The 23,928-nt window shown below is 39.6% G+C and overlaps 1 protein-coding gene across 3 annotated transcripts in view; it reads right to left on the reverse strand.

Moving 5' to 3' along the window:
* PHF21B (PHD finger protein 21B) overlaps positions 1 to 23,928 on the reverse strand; it is a 158,272-nt gene continuing 134,344 nt past the window's right edge. For all 3 annotated transcript variants that reach the window (XM_072326395.1, XM_072326394.1, XM_072326393.1), the window contains 8 exons: positions 21,618 to 21,669; positions 15,163 to 15,239; positions 12,548 to 12,602; positions 9,424 to 9,446; positions 7,915 to 8,073; positions 6,849 to 6,924; positions 5,816 to 5,919; positions 1 to 2,607 (listed from right to left, as the gene is read on the reverse strand). In XM_072326395.1, the coding sequence (XP_072182496.1) occupies positions 2,383 to 2,607; positions 5,816 to 5,919; positions 6,849 to 6,924; positions 7,915 to 8,073; positions 9,424 to 9,446; positions 12,548 to 12,602; positions 15,163 to 15,239; positions 21,618 to 21,669 (771 nt within the window). In that variant the 3' untranslated portion in view covers positions 1 to 2,382. The remainder of the gene's footprint in view (positions 2,608 to 5,815; positions 5,920 to 6,848; positions 6,925 to 7,914; positions 8,074 to 9,423; positions 9,447 to 12,547; positions 12,603 to 15,162; positions 15,240 to 21,617; positions 21,670 to 23,928) is intronic.

A 23,928-nucleotide genomic window follows, 5' to 3' on the forward strand; every position in this document is an offset into this window, starting at 1 on the left:
TGGGATCTAATCTATCATTCAGGGATTTAGAAGTGGCTTGGCAGAATGGGCTTGCTTCTCTCATCCAAGCATTTGCTCTGAAAGCACAGGTCCAAGCCTAAAGCTGCCAAGCTGCAATTAGAGATGTGACATGTCTTTGGTTTGCAGCATGCCTCCTTCCAGCAGCCTGCAAGGAACAAGGGCTGTGCTGAACGCCATGTGCACCATGGATAGAAGAAGGATGGGAAAATCAGCAATGAATAAGCACATCATTGACTGCTAAATTGTCAATCGAGTTTAATGCATCATAAAGAAGTAAAACTACATTGGCATATTTAAGACAAACACTTTTTTTTTTCTATGCACGCTATCCACTGGACAGTCCCCTTTTCAAAATAACTACTTTTAACAGTCCAAGACACTTCTTCAGAAATTCTTCACATACTCAACCTTTCACGCTTTTCATTTATTTTTTGTCTGAGAAGGAAAGAAAGAAAAATCATTATACCTGAAAACATTTACATTGCAAGCCACGTTAGAATGCATAATAGGCATACAATAACCAATGTATAACAATTGTGTTTTACTTAGTTCACTTTGTTCATCGATAAAAGAATATAAAAATCTTGTTCAACCGAGTGTTGTGTATTAAAATAGATTTGTATAGTACTGCACAGTTTCTCCCGGAGTTGTGAAAATGGTTGAAGGGACCATGTGCTGCCTGGTGATGGGCGATGCGAAAAGCCAGTCCCTCGAGTGTGGGTGGTTTGTTTTTGTTTTTCTAGAAATAAAAAAAGATATTCGGCACCATGTGATATGCTGATGTGAGAGACTAGCCTTGTGCCGTGCTCTGGTGGCTTCTTGCTTTCCTCAAGTACCTGTTGCGCTAATTGATGAAGAGCTCATAAGCAACAGAGGCGATGGCAGCTGGTGGGGGTGAAGCTGAGACAACCGGGTGCCCGTCTCACACCCCATCCAGCACGAGGCTGGGGAAGACGGGTGGACCCGTGGGGTCAGGAAGACTACAGGTGAAACAGCAGGCGTGTGAGGGCTTGCCAGGCCAATGCCACGCACTTCCCAGTGTGCTGTGAGCCAACAGAACCTTAAATAGGAGTCAAGTTTCCAAAAGAAGAGGGGAAAAAAAATAACAACCAACAAACTCTTATAATTTGCCACAGCCCGTCCCTCCCCCAAAGCTCTTGATATTTACTCAGTACGTGAAACAACCCCATGAGGCAGTTATTACTTTTTTTTTTTCTTTTCTTTTTTTTTTTTTTCCTGTTCCATTTTGGCAGATAAGTTCCCCAAGCAAAAAAATAAAGAAAGAAAAAAATAAAAACAAAATAAAAACAAAAACAGTTTTTTTTTTTAACAATAAAAACGCAGTACAAAAAATGGGAAGTTATCTTTTTTTGGCATTTTATCTGTACTGGTAAGAAACAGAAAGCAGAATATTTATTTGCTTTGTTCTTTAAAATAAAACCCAAAACTAAAACAAAAACAAAACAAGAAAAAACCCAAATGCTAACAAAAAACCCAAAAAATAATCAGTTTAAAAACTGAAACCCGATCTGCCAAAGATATCCACTATTATGGTTTATGCTAAATCTTGCACAAAAAACTCCATGAGAAAAATACACCAATAGCAAAATAAGTAAAAAGGACCTGCAAAAAAGTAAGGAGTTTTACAGTCATACTTCTTTAAATACTTCGGAACGCATATACAGAAGCATCAGCATGAAAATACTTCAATATTTTACTAGAAACGCTAACTTCATACAGTTTCTTTATTTAAATATCTGCAATTCTCAACTTTAATAATACTGGAAAAAGAAAAAAAAAAAAGGATCTTTTGTTTCGAAGGCTCTGTGAGTGTCCATTCTGCTCAAAGCGGCCCCAGCTTCAGTCAGTGGAGTCAATGAGGCCAACCTTGTTCCTCTGATAAAGAATCCATGTCAGGTCCTAAGTAGCTCAGTTTCCTTTGACATCACCGGTTTCCCTCCCACAAACAGCTCTCAGCCCAACTACATACCCACTAGCTCACTAACTCTTTCCCCCCTTAAAGCAGAACTGCAAAACTGCCTGCTCCCCACTAAAAAGATATTCCACTTCCTTTCTATCGGCCATGCTCCTTCCTGCTCATCCTGCCATAAGTACATTAAGGCCAACATAACAAAAAAAAAATCTCATAAGCACTGAAGATCTCGGCAAACAACGCTGCAGTGCGCTGCGCTCCCTGGGAAGCTGCCGCCACAGCGACTACAAGTGGGACCAATGGGCCTGCAAGTTGCAATGCATACAAAGCCCGAGACCGCTCCTTCCTTCTTCTGTGTCTGTCCCCTCTCTCCTCATGCCTGGGTGCAAACTATGTCCCCCTTTTGCGGCTGTCCCATGGCAGCTTGGTCAGTTGTGGCCCTGTGAGTGCTGCAAGGCCTGGTGCATGGCGGCGGAGGCTGAGGAGGGCTTGATCCATGGCATGGTGAGCAGGGACGAGGTGGTTGTGGTCGTCATGGTAACCTGAATCATCTGCTCGTTTTGTATCAGTCTAATGAGGGTTCGGAGACGTTCCAGTGATGACTGAGTCCCCTTCTGCTGGGCTAACAGGTTGCTTTTTAGCTCTAAGCATTTCTGTCAAACAAAGAGAGAGAAGAGAAGGCTGAGAATGCGTTCAGATTGGTGTCAAACATCTCTCAAAACATCCTTTTGTGTCTTGAGTGCATGTCCTCCTCAAATGAAGTTATATTCTCCTGTGAGGAAGGAAAAAGTGAAACAAACAGGGCAATCACACGCACTGCAGCAACTGCAGCAGCTGTCTGAGGTAACAGCCTTCACCCATGTCCACATGCATTCAGAGAACATTTCTGACTGCACCCTGTAACAAGCTTCCCGCATTCAGAGATGTTATCAGCATAGGATTTACAGAAATAGAGTCAAAGGGGTTGGAAGGGACAACTGGAGGTCACCAAGTCCAAGCCCCTGCTAACACCGGTTCCCTACAGCAGGTTACAGAGGAAAGCATCCAGGCAATGAATATCTTCAAAGAAGGAAAATCCACAGTCTCTCTCAGCAGCCTGCTCCAGTGCTCTGTCATCATCAAAGTAAAGAAGCTTTCCTCCACGTTCATATGGAACTTCCTGTGTTCCAGTTTGTGTCCACTGTCCTTTGTTCTGTCTTTGGGCATCACCAAAAAGAGCTTGGCCTCATGCACTTGGCCCCTGCCTGTTACATATTTTTATGTTTTGATAAGAGCCCCTCTCAACCTTCTCTTCTCATGGTTGAACAGTCTCAGGGCTCTCAGTTTTTTCTCAAAAGGGATAGAGGGGGTTCCAGACCCCTCACTATATTTGTGGCCTTCCTCCAGACAATCTCTGTCTTTCCTGAACTGAGGACCCCAGTTCTCCAGATGTGGTCTCACCTGGCAAAGTAAAGTGGGAGGAGAACTTCCCTCAACCTTCTGGCCACACTCTTTCTAATGCGTCCCAGCATACCATTGGCCTTCTTGGCCACAAGGGCACAAAGCTGGCACATGGTCAACCTGTTGTCCACCAGGACACTCAAGTTCTTCTCTGCAGAGCTCCTTTCCAGTAAGTTATCCCCTAACCTGTACTGATGCATGAGGTTATTGCTCCCCAAATGTAGGACTCTACACTTGCCCTTGTCTTGCCTTCATCAGGTTCCCCTCTGCTCAGTTCTCCAGCCTGTCCAGGTCTCACAAAATGGCAGCACAGCCTTCTGGCATGTCAGTCACTCGTCCTAGCTTCATATCATCAGCAAATTTGCTGAGGGAGTTCTCTACATCCAGGAGATGATCCAAATTAAAATGTTAAATGAGATTGGAGCCAATACTGACCCCTGGGGAGCACAACTAGCTGCTTTACTGGAAATGCTTGGGTCTCTACATCTTAGACAACGGCACTGATAGCATCATGAGGAAACAAGTGTCACCATCATGCATCTGCTACAGATATTACAGAGCCAGTACTGTGAAGACAAGTTGTTCTCTTCAAACATTATGATGTCAATATTTTGACAGAAAACTTAAGCTAAGACCCTACTGTTGTACCACAACAGTCACAAGAAATTCTTTTACCTACAGGGTGTCCAAACTGTACCCCACCATCATTTGAAATATTTCATGCAAACCTACACAAAAATGAGAATTAGAGCAGGAGCTAAACAAAAGCATTTTGAATCTGCCACTTCTCCAAGAGGGAGTAAGGAAGAATCTGTAAACCTCCCTTCTCTCACCAGTTCTGTACTGCTGCCACTGCCATCTCATCCACTGCACATCATCTGGCTTTCAAGGGACTAAGTGACTGACCAAACAGCTGAGCCTGTCTGCTAGGTGGAAGGGGACGGTGGCCTCTAACATCTGACACCTCCTGGTTTCCTTCTCCCATTGGTCTTAGAGTCTTGGCAGTGATTTACCTGTAGACTCCTCCTCTTTGGCTACTTGGAGTGTGGGAGTCTAAAGCTCTGGGGAAGTGAGGAACGCTCACCTGATAGTCAAGTTGTTCAAAAAGACACTGTGTAGAGCTGCTCAGTGACTGGGTTAGACAAATGAAATCTCAGGTGAAAGATACACCACATTCTGCTTTGAACAAATAATACCATTCCACCTGGGGTATGTTTACAGCTTCTCTCTTTAATGTAAATCTCTGTCAAGGAAAATGTCAGGAATTAATTACTCTGCACTGAAATACCTTTAATTGCTTTTCTCCTTTCAAGTGGACATATCTCCAGTAAATACAAATAATTTACTATTTTAAAAAGATTCTTTCTCACTGAAAGAACCCAATTCTGCCTATATAGAAATCTTTTGACTTTGAAAGTACTGACATAAGCCCGGTAACTGAATCCATCCCCAAATGCCCTTTTTTCAATGAAAACCTCATGCCATTTCACTCTCCTAACCACAGAAGATATTTCATACCCCAGTTACTTCTTCATATATATGTTTGTTTCCATTAGTACTGATGGTGTCTATGCACACTTAGAGGGAATACTCCCCACTGTGATGTCTTTTAATAAGTTACTGCTTTCCTTTGAATTCTATTTTAAATGTGATAAATATTTTAGCATGCTTCCTCCGGCTAACTGCAGTGATAAAACAAGTAGTGACCAGTCACTCCTGCAGCTGCCACTTTGATTCTTCCAGTGTAAAGAAGTTTCAAATATTTATTGGGCCTGCAACACAAACTAACAGCTACCCCTTAAGAGTGGGCATGTGGTGAGCCAGTACCAAATAAGCTTCATCTATGGAGGACAGGGATTATGCCTGTCATAACTGCCAGATGCTGGCCTTCATAGCACAGTACATATGGGAGACATCTCCAGCCAACATTAAGTTTGAAACAAAATCATGGAGAAAACAGTCATGAATCTATTTTCACTCATGGAGAGGTTGTTACACCATTCAACCTCAAAGGCAAATAAGGACTGCTACTTTTACCTTATCTCAGCAGTTCTGGAACTGACAGACAAGCCACTACCACTGGAGCACACACCGATCTGGAGGATGGAAGTATCTTAATATCATTGGACAGATCAGAGCTGTGTGCCACACCACAAGGAAGACAGGTACACCTATGCTGTGTTTTTATGTCTACAGCAGGAATTCAGTCACTGGTGGTTTCTTCTCCTCATGCTGCCCTAAAAGCTTGCTTTTGCACATAAAGGAAGTCCATGTTTTTCCTCGGTCAGAAGAGCAAACATGCTTGAACTTTTGTAGCTTGGGAGCATAAATAACCTTCTAGCCACAAAATATCAGTTCTTTAAGCATAAAGTCTTTATAAACATCTCTGCAGGAGACTGAGTCCCCAGTCAGGAGTCCTACCTTCACTGCATTGTTGAGAAGTCGATCTTTTTCTTCTAACTGCCTGTGCTCACTCTTCAGCTCACTGCTTCTCTTTAATAACTTTCGTTTCTCCTCTTCTTTAACTGAAAAAATAACATTAAGGATGTACAAGTTAAGAAAAGGTAATATAGCAAAACTGTGTGCTTGCCAATACCAAGCATCTTTTTTGAAAGGTGAGTTTCTGATATCAGTAGCCTTTTGTTTGCAGGTACAGCTGAATAAACCTGGAGTTTCTGTTTGAATGGATGCATCTGTGTCAAGGGCTAGCACACAGGATGATCCAAAAAGCTACAAGGTGTTTTTGAGATGAACTAGAATTAATGATTGGACCACATATGGCCCCAAAGTGTACAAGAAAAAGGTGATTGATATTTAGGGACAGGTCAGCCACCTGGAATGGTTCAGGTTCAGTGACTCTGAGTGAAAAGCACAGACCATAACAGTGCCAGACTTCTGCAAAGCTCCTCCCAGATACACTGTAATGCCCAAAACATCCCATTGTAAGAGTGCAACAGGGAACAAAATGAGCAATCATTAATGTACAATCATACATTATTTGATACTAATGACTCTGATACCAAGTAATATCAAAATAATTAGAGACTGGTATTACTACAATATCTGAGATATTAGTCTTTCAGTGTGCTGCAGATCCAACTGTACATCCCTCCCTAGCCTGATCGTGTCTTTCTGCCTCCTAGCCTGACATCATGCCTCAAAATCCAATTTTCAGCCCTTTTACCAGGAAAGCACCACTTTCATGGCAGCCTGTTTGAAATTTCACTCATTGAAATTTCTCAGAGGTTGATCTCAGATTCCTCAAAGAGAGAAGATGGAGAAGGAGCAGAGATAGAGAAAGCAAGAACCTGCTGTTCTCAGCCATGGCTCCTTATGGCGCTTTGATAACTGGTCGTATTGCAATACTGCTTTAGTATCAGCGCTGCAAAGAACTCAAATAGTATCGACCATCATGAGCAGAGAATCCCTTCTCAAAAGCCTTGTCAATCCCTACCTGTTTTGTGAGTGACATAGGAGTGAACAATAGCTAGAGTTCCAGTCCATGGCACATTGTCGTCCTTCTTTAACACCTGTAAGCCCAGGAAACAGCAAAAAGTTAGGACTTTACAAAGACACACATTAATATTTTTCTCCCTTCAGCCTCATAGGTCTGTAGGACCAGCTCTAGTGCTCCTGTCTAAGAATTCACAAGATGAAAAGTAATGAGATAGTAATTTATGTAGCAGTTTCCACTGAGCCTTACTCCTTTCCACATCCCTAAACTGATCAACCAGCACTAAAGAAGGTAACAAAGCCTCTGCTTCCTGTTGCCGTGACCAGAAAATATTTCTCAGCCCCTGATCAGCAGACCTTCATGCTGTCAGGAGTAATGTGGGAGAGCTTGTCGGCTCACATGAAAATACGACTATGTAGATCTAACACAGGACCGCTCTGTTTTCTACAGCTTCATGCTAGAATTTCCCCTTGATATTTTGAAAGGGTAACAAACAGTAATCCCAGTGCAAAACACAAAGAAATCCAAGGCACAAAATCTAAGCCCCCACTCTACAATTTAGTGACACTGTGCTGTTTTAGTAATTATTTTACTCTTCCTGCAATCAGCGTTATTCACAGCAATTAGATAAATTAGCACTTCTGATCATAGCTATGATCAATAACTATCACCTAATAACCATGATTTAAAGAACATGATGTGGTCTCCTTACAGCTTTCAGACCTATTGGTGAAGCTTCTGTTTCTGGCAATGTCTCCCACACCCAAAATGCCTACATTTTTTGTTTTGCAACATACATATTTGTGGCTTTTTGGTGCCAAGGAGAAACAAAGAAAACGGAGGGACATTTTTTTTCTGGGACAAATCTCAGCAGATGTGATTATAGTGAGCCTAGGCACTCGCTGTACGTTTTAAGTCTGGTACAATAAAAATAACAGAAATAAATGCTGCAAACTCTCTGTATTACTCTATCTAATGTGGTCCCCAAAACTGCGATGTAGGTTAATTTAGTTTGGTGGTATACAAATCTGATGTTTCTCTTACTTTCTCTTCTTGGTGTGCTTACCTTCTGTTGGCACTTTGGACAGACCCAGACCCCCTTGGGGGCAGTTTTGAGGGGTGGGTCCAAGCAGTTGAGGTGATATGCCCTGGGACATGTGCCACAGGGCTGCAAGTTAACGCCACGCTTGCAAGCAGTGCAGTATTCATCATGGTGGATCTCATTCTGCAAGAGAAAAGAAAGGATGGCTTGGATCAAGTCAACCCACCAGGTGCTTGTCCCTGGGCAGCACTCACAAACAGTACTACAGCAGCCAGTCTCATTCAAAGACTTATCTACTTGTCAGAAGCACCCTGGCTCTAGAAGACAAGAGAAATAATGGTGTATGAAAGCAACAAATACAAACAAATGACCCAGAAGCAAGTTCCATACTTTATAAAAGAAAAAAATAAGAATCAAATTATCAAACAGAGCAGAGAATCAACTAATACAGTCAGATTGTAGCGCAGGAATTATTTCACTTGTTCTTGATAATGTGTATCTGACTCATTTATCACCATGTGTAGATCTATTTTGAAGCATGGGTCAAAGTGTGGATCACTTGTCCTTCAAGTCCAAAGCAGAAGGAAGCAAGCAAGCAAAAGTTTCTGGGGAAAAAGCACAGTTCCATGTTGTATGCACATTGCCTCGAAGAGCAGTTAAGAAAACAGCCTTTTCCTATGTACCCTTCTTTTGTGGATCCTCCAGCCCTCTATTCTCCCTGTAGTCAATTGTTTTCTGTTCATAATCTGACAACCTTTCTCCAACAAGACTGATTAACACTTTGTCTGAAGCAATATATAACATGAACTAAGACTCATCAACAAAGTTACAATGTCATGTAGTAAATTGCTATGCTAATGTAGCGGCAACGTTAATTACTCTTTGTATAATTAAGTGCATTTTAATAAAGGAGAGGCTGATTTTGAAACTCTCATGGTTTGTGAATCATTATATAAAAAAATCTAACTTTTTCTAGTACTTTTCCAGAAGGAAGAATAATGTTGCACCTCTGTTAATTCCAAAAGCAACCCTTTTTCATTTTTAGGGATATTCCTTATAATGTTTCATGATAACTTTAGTCAGACTTACACCTTGAATTCTAAATCAGTCCTGTCAAAGAAACAGCTCTCCAAAATACTATTGGTTTAAGATTACCTACTCAAAAACATCAAACTCAAGACTAAGAGATTTAATCTATACAACATATAATGGTCACTCATTTTTTATTTTTATTTTTTCTTAAAATGGGCATTAAAAGCACAAATCTGGACTAGCAATTTCTCTGGGGTGATTCTACAAAGGGATTAAACTCCACCCTTGCTCATGCAAGCCCACAAGATCCTGCCTCTCAAATTCTATCTCAGAGGCTCAAAGATTTAGTCAAATGAGAAATGTCTCACAAGAACAGTATGAAAGGCAAAGAGAACACTACAATCCTGTACCTTGATGGATACTACAGTAATCAGAAGAAAGCACTGAATTACACAGTGACGAAGAAAGACACTTGTATTACACAAATTTTGCTACACCTACCTTCCAGAATGGATCCTCATTTGCTAGCATATGGAAAAAGTGCAGAGAACAGATTAGTGGGAAATAACACATTGCTGAAATGAATGCCAGTTCTCAGCTATGGGAAGGAAAGGATTTTAGTCAAGCTGAGATGCAGGAGATCAGGGCATTGTCAAAATTCAGCACCAGAAAGTATTTTTCCAATTGAGAATTTCAAATTGACGTCATTGGAGCCCTGTGCCCAAAGGTCTGATACTAAAATGCCATTGTATGAGAAGCACAGAGTCTACTTGAAATTATCAAGAAGTTTCCTATGGATCTCTTCTCCATACATCATCAGTCTGGAAGCCTTTTCCTTAAGGACCTCAGCCTGCTGGGTAATGTACTGCCTGGCTGTGCACCAGAAAGGCACTTATGCAGTTGTTTAACTTGGGAAACAGAAGTGGTGCTACCAACTTACTGTTAAACCTATATAGATGTTCAGCTGACTCATAGCCCATACCCTCATATTTTTTCATTAAAAAATATTTGTGAAATTCATTATGTTTTAGTCCAAAAATAAAATCTGAGAAAATTTTAAAACATTTATGGGAAATGCATTGGTTTGTGATTTTTTCTGCTGACTCATAAGAGAACTGACACGGTGTTTCAGTGGCAAGCAGCTGATGGCCTTTCTTCAGATTGATGTGGTGACAGCCGAACTAGTATTTTGTCCCTAATTTCTTCAGCTCCCTCCCTGATCACAGCTAGGAACACAGCTGACCCAGTGTGCACTCACATGTACCAAGCAGCCTGGAAGCTGTACGTGTACAGGTGAAGACACACACTGTGCTCACACATATGCAAACACAGGAACATAAGAACAATGGAACAGCTTCAGCTAAGTTAGACCAAAGGCTACAGAGACCAAGGTCCTTTGCTAACAGCATCCCATGTTGCTGCTTCCAAGTCTTAGAGTGCAAGAACTGGGCATGCACAGCATAAATTGATTTTCTCGAGAAGTATCCTCCCATAGGCTAACAGAAGTTTATGGCTTTCCCTAAACTGAAGTTTGCATCTTCACCTTTATATTCAACAGCCTTAGAAGGATTGTCCTTCCATAAATTTGTCAGCTTTTTCCAACAATTGTCGCATCCTTTGGCAATGAGTTCCATAAAATCTGCAGATGTCACTTCACATATGCAAAAACACACACACAGATCCTTCGTTCTATGACACCATGATTACTCAGGGGACATAAATGTTATTCAGACAAACAAGGGCTTGGTAATTGAAGAGTCTCTTCTACAAATGATGTACGTCAGGGGATGCGACCTCATTTCAGGTAAGACATTTTCAGATAAATGAATCTTGATTAATTGACATTTTGCTGGAAATTTACAAGAATTGTTCTCCTCTGCATTTCTGGAAATGACAGTTGTTTCCTGTACTTCGAAGGGATTCTTTGCTTTTTTTCATTTGTTTATTTCTCTTTTCACTTCAGTTTTGATGTAAAGTTTTTGACATTTTAAATATGTCCAATTAAACCGAAGATGAATGTTTTAAAGGAGGGCTTTATAGCAGACAGGGAAATCAGCAGTCCACTACAGGCAGACATCTACACCTCTGTTATTCAAAGCTGTCTGGGGACAGTGACTGACTTCAGATCAGAGTTTAAACTTCATCTTGCACAACGGCACCCAGTGCTAACAATGCCAGGTGCATGTTTACAAGAAAAAAGCAAGTGCCAGGATAAGACAAATAATAGTTTTGATTTTACAATGAAACTGAGCCAGGGATAACATTCTTTCAACTTGGGCTCACATGAGCATGGCTCCTGCTAAGAGGCATGTCATCGTGGCTGCTTATTGCATAATAATCTCTCTGGTCCTCTGAGACCTCAGGCACTAGAGGAATACAAAAAGTAGGCCAATTGTCTGCATCTAGAACATTACATTTTTAATACAGAGAAGCACCACAGCATTTGAGTTGGTGATCTCATGGCGCAGGAATTCAAGGCAGGGCCAAAAAGGTGCTCTAAACATGACACTTGACAGGTATACCAAGAAAACCCCTGAAAAGATGTCTTGACTGGAATCTTAATTGAAATTACTATTGTAAATGCTCTAAAATCTGAAATAATAATTGGATCAGAAAAAAAAAAAAAGAAAACACAACAAAAACCACAAACCCCTGCTGTCCCTTACCTCTAATGCACAATAAAACCTAACTTAAGGCAACACAAGGGCAAGGGCAAGGACATACAAAAATTCCTCCACTGGCTTTCTCTGCTCTTTTGAAATGCAGCTCAAGCTTCTTGCTTTGCCTTTTAAAATCCTATATGGGTGTCAACTAAAGAATTAAATGGTACTGAGCGTTCTCTTTGTTTCATCTCCCACCTCTCAATACTTTGCCTTCTCTACAAGTTGCATATTGCTTCAGGAATGAGCTTCTTCACATGAGCTAATTATCATCTCAAGTGGCTCCTCTCAGCTGTTGATTCTCAAGGATTTTACCATGAAACTTCCAGCATCTGAAGTTCTTGTAAGTACAAGATCAGTAGGTATCTTCAAGGCCATCAAATCTAGTTTCATTGCTCCAGATCTTAGAATGAGAAAAACTGTGGGTTTTGGCCACTGTTTTTAAGGCAAATGGTAAGGTAAATTTCTAGCCTTTGAAAGTAGATAGCAGTTTCTTAAAGCTGACAAAATGAAGAAAATGAAAAGTCCAGAATAGCAATTACATTTAGATCCAATTTTCAATGCATGTTTTTAAGCACTTGATGCTGGCGATGCTGTCTTCTTGAATCAGTCCTCTCACTGCTTGGTGCTTACAGTGCTAGAGACCATATTTACCATTGATTGCAGGGACTTTGGACCCATTTCTACACAGTTTTGACCTTTAGCCTTATCTTTTTCTTCTACTTCTTTTTTTTGTTTGTTTGTTTTGTTTTGTTTTGTTTGGTTGGTTGGTTGCTTTTGTTTTTTTGTTTTTTTGTGGGGGGAAGGGGGGAACAGCATCTATATTCACTCCACACTAAAAAGTTCAGGGTTCTTACCCAAAGTAATATCTCATGGTATCCTATCAGTAATTCATATGAAATCCTACCAATAAATATTTAACACGTAATTAGAACAGTAGTATATTCACTTAAAAATATGCTTACCTCTTGTTGAAAGGAACAAGGGGTTATTCAAAAAATTTGATGCAAGACGTTTCCGCTGGATGGGAAAAGAAACCAGAATATCATAGCATTATTCAGAAGTGTTCTAGTTGTCTCTTACCGTTATACGCAGATAATTTCTATGAGCTCTCTCATACATAACAAAGTATCCAAAAGCCAGTTTAGTGTTTTAGATTATTCATTGCTAGCCCCTAACACAGCTATATAAACGATTGCCTTATTTACCTCTCTAACAGTTTCTTCATAGAGCAGTTTTATGTACATTAGATTTTATTAACAAGAGAAATGCAAATTGCGAATGTTATTGATTGCGTTTCAGGTTATGTTGCAGAGGCTGAAGGCAACAGCAACAGTAACTCCAAACCTAGCAAATAAACAATGTCTATAAAGGAAAAACTGCATAATAAATTTCTGCTGTGAGATGACATCTTTATTTGCATGTGGTGAAATGGCGATGGACTTCCCACCTGCAGAAACACATTACTACCTTCTATGACACTTGCCCACAGTTAACTGGAATATATTTTGCTTGCAAGCAATACATTAATGTCCAAGTTAAATATTTCTCTTTCAGAAGTTAATATGTAGGTCCTCTAGGAGTGGGTAGTTGTTTCAAACTACTAAGGTCACCAAAGAACTTCAAATTTGCAAACACAGCCCACTGGAAACATGACTGAGATGTTAATGGAGATGTAATGCAGTCCATCACCAATTTATCAGATTGTAAAACCTGTTGGTCAATAGTTACTTGGGCTTCAGTAACAGTCTACATAACCCCTAATTGTTCCTCTATGCCATCCTTGTACAGCAGGACTGCAAACAGTACCATAAGATGTTGTTATACTCTGCTTGAAGGAAAATTAGAAAGTTTTTGCTAATAAATGATTTATTTTGTGGTGCATAAACTGTTCTTTTATATATAGATACATGGCAGCCTGTTAATGAATTCTAAATTGATGTTTCTTTCTTCAAAAATACCAAGACTGAAACGTAACCCTTCCCAATGCAAAAAAACCAAACAAAAAAAAAACAACCAAACAAAACACCCCAACCAAACCAACAAGAACAACAAAAACACAAACCAAACAAATCAATCAACCAAAGAAAACAAACCCAGATGCTGACAGTGGGAAAATAATGTGGTATTTAAAAAACATTTTTAGGAAAAAAAAAAAAAGCCTCAAAAATGATATGCATAACATTCACAACATTCAGTTGAAGACACAAGAATGTGATCACATTTTTGTAATCAAGGAAGTCAACATCACCACTACAGAGGTTGAGCTCCTGCAGTTTTGAGGGGCGTTGGCAAATGAAAGTCTAATTTATATGCAATTCCAATTTAAACAATCATGAATTAAAGATCATTCTGTAGACTAACCGTAAATTAAACTGCACCAAAATGTCTGAAATGCCACAAAATATCTCAACTCACTGATTAGCAAATCAATCTGAGCAGCTAATTGATCAGAGAAAAACCATCTGCCTCCATTTTACTTGAACAGCATTCCCCATGGTCAGTATTTAATGACAGCTCCTAATGAGGACACAGCTGATCAGCCATAGAACTCTTTCACAGACATTTTTTTCTCCATGCTATCCCTCACTTTGCTTTTGAGGATATAATGTGAAGAACAAACTAAAGGTGTAGCAGGCCTCTTCCATCACCCCTTCTATCCCTGCTCCAAGACAGCTGAGTTTCTCTTGATCACTGATCAGAATACAACTACAAAACTGCTGCTTCTTAATAAACTTGCTGAGACAAAAAGGTTTTAGAGAAGACACTACAAAGGTAGCACTAGCAAGCCTACAATTCTACTGTGTTACACACTGTACGTATGAACATCAGTATTTGCTATGGAGAGGTGGCTGGAGAAAAACTGAGTAGTTCTGAATAATTAAATTCCCAGAGATATTCTGGAGAATAAAAATCTCCAGTTCTTTAAAAAAGAACAGTCAGTTCACAAAGAAGCTTGACTACACTGATAGTTTTCTTCTTATTTTTATCTGCCTGCTGTCTGCCAACAAACACAGAAATCTGAAATTTTGGCATGCCAAAGATTTCACATCGCTGATACCCACATACAGAAAAATCACTTTCTTTGGGCTTTAAAAACTTACTTAGAAAACAAAGGGATCTTAATTAAATGGAGGGCTGGCTGCGAATCAGTTTTATTTCTGTGGGAAGTTCAAAGAGTACCACCAAACTGTGGTGAAATGTTGAAGGTGGAATTTTAATGTGCTGAATAAATCTGTATTTCTCAGTTCAAAAACAAAATGCATGTTTGAAAACACTTCTGTTCTTCAGGTCTGATCTCAAATAGATTCCACATGAAATTCGTCCTTTTGGCCTTTACTAAAACCAACATGAGTTCTAGTCTCAAGCAAGGGATGTTATGGGGAGAAAATTTGTTGCTTAGCTACTGAGATGAAAATCTGTGTGTTTGTTTTTTTTTTTTCCACATCAGTATCTCTTTACAAGTGAATGCGTGCTTCTGCATTCATATCTACATTTGTAATAAGAAGCACTATTAAACATTTTATTGACATGAGCACAATGGCAAAAAAGAAAAAAAAAAAAGTGAATGTTCAAGTACCTCTGTTTCCAAGAGTCCACTGTAGGCTGGATTTGCTGTGCTTCTTCTCTTCCTTTCCTGACGTTTGCTCTGGATTTCTGATGGCACAGAAAGAAGCATAAATTGTGTATTTCTCATTCATCAGGGAAAAATTCAGATCTAACTTGTTAAGCAAGATGCTTTTACCCTCAGTCCCTCGGGCTTTATGTTCAGATTCAGTTTCTAAAGTGTTAATTGGGTTGCGGCAGCACTGATATTTGCTGCAGTTCAAGGCCTGATGTTAATAAGTTTTTCCTTCTAAGATTCAGAACACGTCATTTTTCTTTATTTTTCTCCTCCTTCACAGCGGACTTGTACTGCTCTACAAGATTTTCTGTGATAATCCCTCAACGCACACATTTAGCAATCATCAACAGAGATCTTTTAAGATGTCTGCTATTAACAAAACAGAGCATGTAAAGAAGTTCAGCCTTGAAAGTCATATCAGATGAGAGAACTGAGATCCTTTTAAGTTTTGTTGACATTACTTTTCCTCCACAAAGGCTAGAAAAAGCACAGTCAGAACAGGATGGCTAGACTCAGTTCTAACTAGGGCACTATGACTTATTCATCCAAAACACACAGCTTCACAGTCCTGAGTATGCAAAATGTTGCTGCAAGCCATACATGGCACTGCGCCACTGGAAACATCAGCACATAGTTGGTCTCACTGAACTGCGGTCCTGCTTTGAAAAGCAGGAAACACATAACTCTCTCCCACTATAAGGCAACACCTATTGAAGATGGCACTTACTCAGGACTGCACTTAGTTAAAATTAGTCATGTGTATGCTTCTGGAAACATGCACAGAAAGGAAGGGTGAATTCCTGGCCCACTGAAATCTGCAAGCTTATTGCTGTTTCATCTGAGCTAGGATTTCATTTCTGTCACATAGAATTTCTTCTTCCAGCTCTTTATGTCAGTTCAGAACAGCAAGATTATAAGAGTGTATTTTAAAGCCTATTTTTTATTTCACTAATAAAGTAAGAGCAGATATTAGCAAGGAAAGACATCCAACATCCACCCCATGGCATGAAAAGCCAGCCATATCCTGGGCTGTATCAAAAGAAGCATGATCAACAGGTTGAGGGAGATGATTCTGCCCCTCTACTCTGTGCTGATGAGGCCTCATCAGCATCTGCACCCAGATGTTGAGCCCTCAGTAAAAGAGGGATGTGGACCTGTTAGGGAGTGTCCAGAAGAGGGCCACAAAAACTATGCAAGGCACAGAACACTTCCCCAAGAACAGGCTGAGAGAGCTGGGGCTGTTAAGCCTGGAGAAGGGATGGCTCCAAGGAGACTCCAGAGTGGCCTTTCAGTATCCGAAGGGGAGCTATAGGAAAGAAGAGAGACTCCATAGCAGGGACCGTTGCAATAAAAAGACAAGGGAAAATGGTTTCAAACTAAAAGAGGGGAGAGTTAGATTGGATACAAAGAAGAAGTACTTTACAATAGGGGTAGTAAGTCAAGGAACAGATTTTCCAGAGAGGTGGTGGATGCCTCTTTCTTGGAGACGTGGATGGTCAGGCTGGATAGGACTCTGAGCAACCTGATGGAGTTGTAGACGTCCCTGTTCACTGCACAGGAGTTGGAGTAGATGACCTTTAAAGGTCCCTTCCAACTCAAAAGATTCTATGATTCTGTGGAGTGTGTGCAGCTAGCCTGATGCTCCATTTCAAAACGTATACCAAATGAATATCTTATAGGAAAGCTTATACTCTGCACTGAGAGATCCTGTTAGGCCGAATGTTCCTATAGTCTTGACACTTCCACTGTGTCTTGCTTTGAGCACATGTCCAAGAAGAAGAACTGGCAGGAACACTAACTCACCAGCCCATTAAAGCACCAGGAGCACACCCTACAAGACACCATCTGGATCTGCAGAAGGTCTGGTCTCCGCTGTATATGTCTGAAGTAGAGTCCCATCTCAGAATTTCCACAAAATTAGGAACATTGAATTCTAGTTCTCATTTTCAATCCAACAGTATGATACAGTCCAGCTGTCAGGATGCTTATGATGATTCCTGACACACAGTTCTGGCCTGCAAGCACCTTTTCCCATGAGTAAAAAATAGGCCATGTTATATAGTATATGGTGTGAGTATTACTGGTCACATCCTGAACATAGTATCACTAGGAATGAAGCCAACAATCTGCATGGATTTTTTATGGTTCCAGGATATTGATTTGAAACTTCTCATTCCCAAAGAGCTACTGGCTAAGCTGACGCTTCTTGGGGTGATGGATGTAGCAGAAGAAAATCATATAGTCATGAAAAACAGAGGAACAACCACTTGCATGCTCTGGATGGGTTTTTCTAGCACAGCTCAAGGCAAGTCTGATTCCCAGACTGATATGGGATAGACATATGCTGCCATGTGCCTCCTGAAGCTATGAAGCATTTCACTGTGAAGAAACGTGATGTAAAACTGTGCAGAAATGTGCAATAGACTCCCTGGATGCAAACCCTGCCAGCATGTTGTTAACATCCCCACTACTATGAGACCCGCAAAGAGGAGGCTCTTGTGTGGGTAATAGCTCTGTCCTACCATTAAAGTACTACCTGGCTATGAAGAAATCATCATTCTGAAGCTTCTAAACTCCACATCATGAAGGGAATATGGCATCAGCAGCTGGATGAGTGCTACATGTGGATCCATTAATCTGCCACAGAGCCACAGGAAGAAACGTGGTCTTGATCTTACAAAGGGGATGCACTCCAGTCCAAAAGTGCCAGGGATGTATTAGAAGAAGAATTTGTATGCCATGATGTTAGTAGACAGATAGGAAGTGGGCAACCACTGACTTTGGGCTTTGGTTCCAGCAGTACAAGCAAGAGCTGTGGTTTCTGCAGCCAGCCCCAGTAACCCAACAGTCAGTGAATCTAGGGGCTGCACCACTTCAGTATTCTCATGGCAGTGTAGGTAAAAAGCTGAAGCAAGGTCTGCTCGGACTGATTGCTACTCAAAGATTGTCACAGGGATGCAAGAGCACTGGTTTGGGACAAAGGACCTAACACGGCAGAGATTTCTGTGTGTCAGAGTGCACAGCTAGGCTGAGTATCTTCACGAGAAGCCCATGATGGATCTGTAGCTCTCTGCCCTTTTGGGTCCCAGGATTAAGAGAGAATTTATTTGATACATGCCCTCACCAAGGCAACAGAAATATTTGCTGGAGCCTGACCGACACATGTGGTACAGACCTGGAACACAGCTTTGGAAGAGGTATCGCTCTGGTGAAGAGATAAAAGCTGGCTGGGGGGGAAATGTAATCATAATGGAAATAGAAGGAAATAGAGAGAGACTAATGAACTGAAATGGCACTGGATGTACTCCACCCTGTATTGCCATCAGGGAGGGAGGGCACAATGTCAGCACTTCATTTATAGAATGAAGGAGTGCATACATCCAGGAACATTTCTATAAGTAATCACATCCAGTTAGACCAGAGGCAGAGACTGGTATACAATCTTTTGTTGCTTGCTGCCTGCTACTTCTGCTAAGAAGTACTGAGCATGTTTTCTCTGCTACCTCTTTCACAACAGGGCTTAAAGAAGTAAAAATAAATAGTTTGTTCTAATTGATTAAAACAATCCAGTAATATAAATGGAAATAATGGAAATATTTCAGCTTTTATTTATTTATTTTTCTTTTGGTAAGACCTGAGGTAAAGAATTATTTAAAATGTTTTTTTCCTTCTATCTAGGTTTTAATTTTATTTATTTATTTTAACACAGTGGCAATGCTGAAAAGTATTCTTAGAACTTTCAATGTCACAATCTTACACTGCAGCAAAGATTTCTTCTTCAGTTTGTTAATTTTCAGGAAGAAGGAAACCTAAGTGGTAATGCATTTGTCAGAGGTGAATAAAATTGAAGGTAGCTTTATGTCAGAAGCAAAGCTTCCACAAGCTACTGCCTTCATCAAAAAACACTCTGTGTGGTTATTGAATAAAGCCTGTAATGACAGTTTCTCTTCGTTGCATTCTGTATCCTGCAAAACATCAGTGGAAAAGGCTTTGATGATCATTTACTGCTTAGGACTGGGGATATGCAGAACAGAGCTCTTTTCCCAGCAAGGGGAAAGAACTTCCTCTGGAAGTCAGGTGGAAAGGCTGCTGGGCTGGTAGAGAAACCCTTAGAAGAAATGTATCACCACTCCTCATCACAAAATCAATGAAGAAAATGAAGAAAATCAGTAACACTGAGAATTAATGATACTGAGTGAATAGGCTTTTAATGACTCAGTCCTGACACAGTCTAATTCAAAAAATGTAAAACTGAGGAATACATTAGAAGTACTAAAATAAACAGAGCCGCATAATGAGCACTACCTTCTGATAAAGCACAGCGGCTGATAACCATAAATATGACACAGCACTAAAATAATAACCTTTAGCCTGTGAAAGCTATCAGGGTATTTTTGAGAGCTGCAGTCACCAACAGTCACGACAAAATACCCTTTCCATAGTAAACAGCTCTTGGTGAGAGCTGTTTATTTCAGGATAGTGAGAATATAAAAGTGAATTTATCTGCAAGAATTGATTCTGGAAAATAAGTATTGTAGTAGTTAGGTTCAAAATGTGCATCTCTGCACTTACTGTTCTGTGCCGCAAACAGAACAGAGCAGTTCTTGTCATTTTGAACATAAGCATTAAATCCATGTGAACAATTTATTAGTTCCAGTAAAATCAAAGAGCAAAGAATTATTCAAAACAAAAATCACTCTGTTGCAAGCATAATTTGCACTTCAGCATAATTTCAAATGTTGTCGTATTTTCCCTAGACAAAGAAAACAAGAACCAGTCATCATTTGCACTTTTAGGATTAAAAATCTTCTCCCAGAATTGCTGTGGCTTTTTAATTTCCATTTCAATCCATTACCATTAAGGCATTAAAAAGGCTGATGGCTTAAAGTTTTTTGCTTTCAAATTCTCAGTCACTGGGACATCAAATGATTTTCTGAAATGCAGTTTTAAAGAGGAAAGAGACAGAAAAGAAGAAAAAATTAAAAAAAAATAAATAAATAACATTAAAAAGCCCAGAATGTATGTATGGAAAAGGCTTTATAATTAACGCTCTATTTTCTCCAGAATTCACAGCCACTCTTAAAACCAGGCAAGAGAAGAACAAAGTACCTTATTAAAAAAAAGCTGTAAATAAGTTGGACTGAGGGTCCAAGTATCTAAGAATGTGGCCAACTCTAAAGCACATCTACATCCATGGGATGGGCAGTAGGTGTCAATTAACATTTCTGTTATCGGGATAACATTTCTGTTATCATTCTTGGCTGGCCTAGACACCAGCTTAGCACTCCATATATCAGTGGAATCTCACCAACTTGAAGCAAAACATATAAACCAGTGGATTTTTTCTTTAGCTTCTCTCTCTATGAGAATATGCCCATTCTGCCAAGAAACCCCCAAACCCGTTTAACACCATTGGCTGAACAAGTTCTTTTTTACTCTCATCTATATCCCTATTCAGAAAGACAAAGGTGAAGCAAAGAAAGGTACAAATCTGCTAACTCTTGCAAGGGTTTTTTTGGAAGAATGGAAAAGAAAAACAAACAGTATGTGATGGCTGCTTCTAGATTATATGCTGTTTATATGTATATATATCATTGTTTATATATATATTCTTGTTTTTATATATATTATTGTTTATATATATATACACTATATTCTAATATATATATATATATTATATTCTAATATATATATATATTATATTCTGTTTGAACACATATTCAGGGACCTAGGAAGGTTTGATAGCAACTCTCCCACAAGAGCAAGATCAGGCTCATGGAAGTCTGTTCATTTTGCCTAAATGAAAAGGAGTGGGAAAAGGAAGACTTGTGAGAGGTAGTTTTTAAATTCACTTAAAAATGCATAAAGCAAATGCAGAATTTCATTACTGTCATATACATTATTCTGTGGAACTCTAAAGATGATAGACAGTTAACTCAAGAAATGAGAGCATGTCCTTCCCACATGAAGATAGAAGGGAGAGCATGCTTGCTACAGAAGACTGCGATAAACTTTCAATCTTTGAATGATTCGTGCTGACACTTCAGGCAGACCAGCATTGGCCAGAGTCTTTGCAGACTTTCAGCTTCACTATCTTCCTTGGCAGGTAATTGACTTTAAAAGACCACCTTGACAGAATGAGCCCCAACACCAGGTCATGCCAGGTATGCTGCTGCTGGCTGAAGAGCCAGTTGTCACACCATGAGCTGTGTGATGAGATGGGAGGCAGAGCAAAACACAGACACCCATTAGTTTGAGGCTGAAAAGCACAACTGTGCATAAGCAACATTTTATCTGATCTTTACTTGCCCTTCTGAGGACAAAACCACCAATTTCTTTCAGCTGTGGAACAGCAGAGAGAAAAAATATCACTCAAAATCTGAACAGTGAAACAACACGTGCCATCTTACCTTCCAAATGTTCTGTGGTCACCAGTCCTAACGCTACCATGAAGGCAATTTTCTATGGAAAAAAAAATAAACGGGTTAGATTTTCTACTGTGACAATACTGGTAGAAGTAAGTAATCTTGCACTGATGGAATAAACCCAATAAAGGTCTTTTAGAAATGTCTATTACCTAAATGCATATGAAAAAGCAATTCAAGGCTTGCTTCAGATACGCCTGGTCAGTAATGCCCTATCTGTAGAACTATAAGTAGTGTTCAGAGACATAAGGCCAATGCTGTATGAGTACTGATGCTACATAGCACATGACTAAAATCCAGTCAATTCAGTTTCATATTGCTAGTTGCTTTGTTACCTTTTGGAGAAGTGATTGTGTATTATCACTGTCTGAACCTGGCATTTTTTACTGGATATGAGCAAGCTGTACTAAGAAAATATGACACACACTTTCATTGAACTTTACAATACTATACATCTGTTAATAATTAAGAAGACATTTGAAGTATAGTGAATTCCCCTCCTCCCAACAGAACAGTTCAGAAATTGCTCTTACCAAGTTACATCAAAAATACCACATGCGTGAACTACAAATAGGCACTCTGATACCTTCCCCCACTGGGGAGTGAACAAATACCTTGCACTGACAGTAATGAACTCATTTGACAGAGGGGAATATGATCTAAAATATGACTCATAATTCTTGTATATTGAATACATACAAAGCACATTTGGATATCAACTAATTTTCAAAACATAGCTGTGCAGTTATAGGGCAAGTACTAGTGCGGACTTACATTTTGTGTCAGTGATTTCTCTTTGGGGAATTCTTCCTGATAGAAAAAGTTCTGCTGAATCAGAAATTCCTTTTTATTCACTCTGTTTTCTTAAATGGAAAACTGAAACTCCGCTATGTAGCTCCTACCCAAACTGAACTGAACTCTTGGTTTTGAGTCAGATCTGGGATAACACGAGGACACCTTTCTAAGCTGTTCTGAACAGCCTCGTTGGGCCACATTACACAAGTGGCACTTTCACCAGGTGTTACTGCACAAGAGAAACGTTCTAACTTGAAAACCCAAGCTATTACGAGTCCAGGCAAGCCAAACTAACAATCCAACTGTGGCAAAGCACCCAAAGACCATGGGATGATATAATCATTGTGCTCACCCAAAATAAAATGAATAGGTTTAGACTGAACTAACTGGAATGTTTAGGTAGTACAAGGTCAAAACATTCTGTTTCAACCAGAGATTTGTCAAGAGAACACATTTTAACAGTCCCAAGTCAAAATTAATTTAACCTTCTTGTTTATGAAAAGTATGATGATTCAACTTTCAGCCCAGGATAAAATCAACTAGTAAGTCACTTTTGTGCAGTGGGTCAGTAAAAGTAAGCACATCCTCATTTTAGAAACGAAGAATCTACTTAAGAGGTGGGTTCTTAAAAAATTAGAGGGTGAGCATTGGATATCCATATTGTTCTTCCATCTGCGAAAATATCTACATTCAGGAGATGAACTAACAAAGCCATAAGACAGGAATACTGTCATTCCATGATCCCCTAGTATGTAATTCCTCCTATAGATATATATATATGGTAATTTAAAAACTAATCACCAGCAATTTAGATGGGACACATGCTACATTTCTACCCTCCATAACTTTGGTAATGACAAGCACATGTACATATGCATGTCACACCCTGATTTCATTAATGCTCACTCCTTACATGTCTAAAACACCAGCTACACACAGTGGGGATTCCACATGTGAAGGGAAAGATGAATATTTGATCTGAGACCCACTGTGAAGATCTGAGAAGGAAATTTGTCAATTGAATAGAATTACAAGCTTCTCTTCACCCCTACTGAAAGTAACTTTGTGGCAGGATACGTCAGCACTCTGAGCAGAAGTGATAGCAACATTGCAATACAGAGTCAGAGAGTTGGAATGGTTAATGTGAAACTGTATTTTCCCAGTGGAGCATAGATTGTCTGTTTTACCTGAAGATTAGGCTGTACAGGGAGCATGTATTTTCTGACATCTAAACTAACATTATTTGAGTACAGGAACACTTACTTAACAATTGTCTCTCTTTATATTAACCATATTCAAATACATATCTAATTAAATGTAATGACAGCATACTTGCTTAAGGTACAAAGAGCTTTCATAAATGGACTTGATAATTATCTCAGCATTAAAGAAAGGAAGCATTAGCTTTTATAGTTATTTGAAATATGGTATCTTTTTAAAGGATCCAGTAAAAGCTGCATTCATTTTAACAAGCATATTATATTAACAGCATTTTTAAAAT

The sequence above is a fragment of the Excalfactoria chinensis genome, chromosome 1, assembly GCF_039878825.1.
Source record: "Excalfactoria chinensis isolate bCotChi1 chromosome 1, bCotChi1.hap2, whole genome shotgun sequence".
In the NCBI taxonomy this organism is placed as follows: Eukaryota; Metazoa; Chordata; class Aves; order Galliformes; family Phasianidae; genus Excalfactoria; species Excalfactoria chinensis.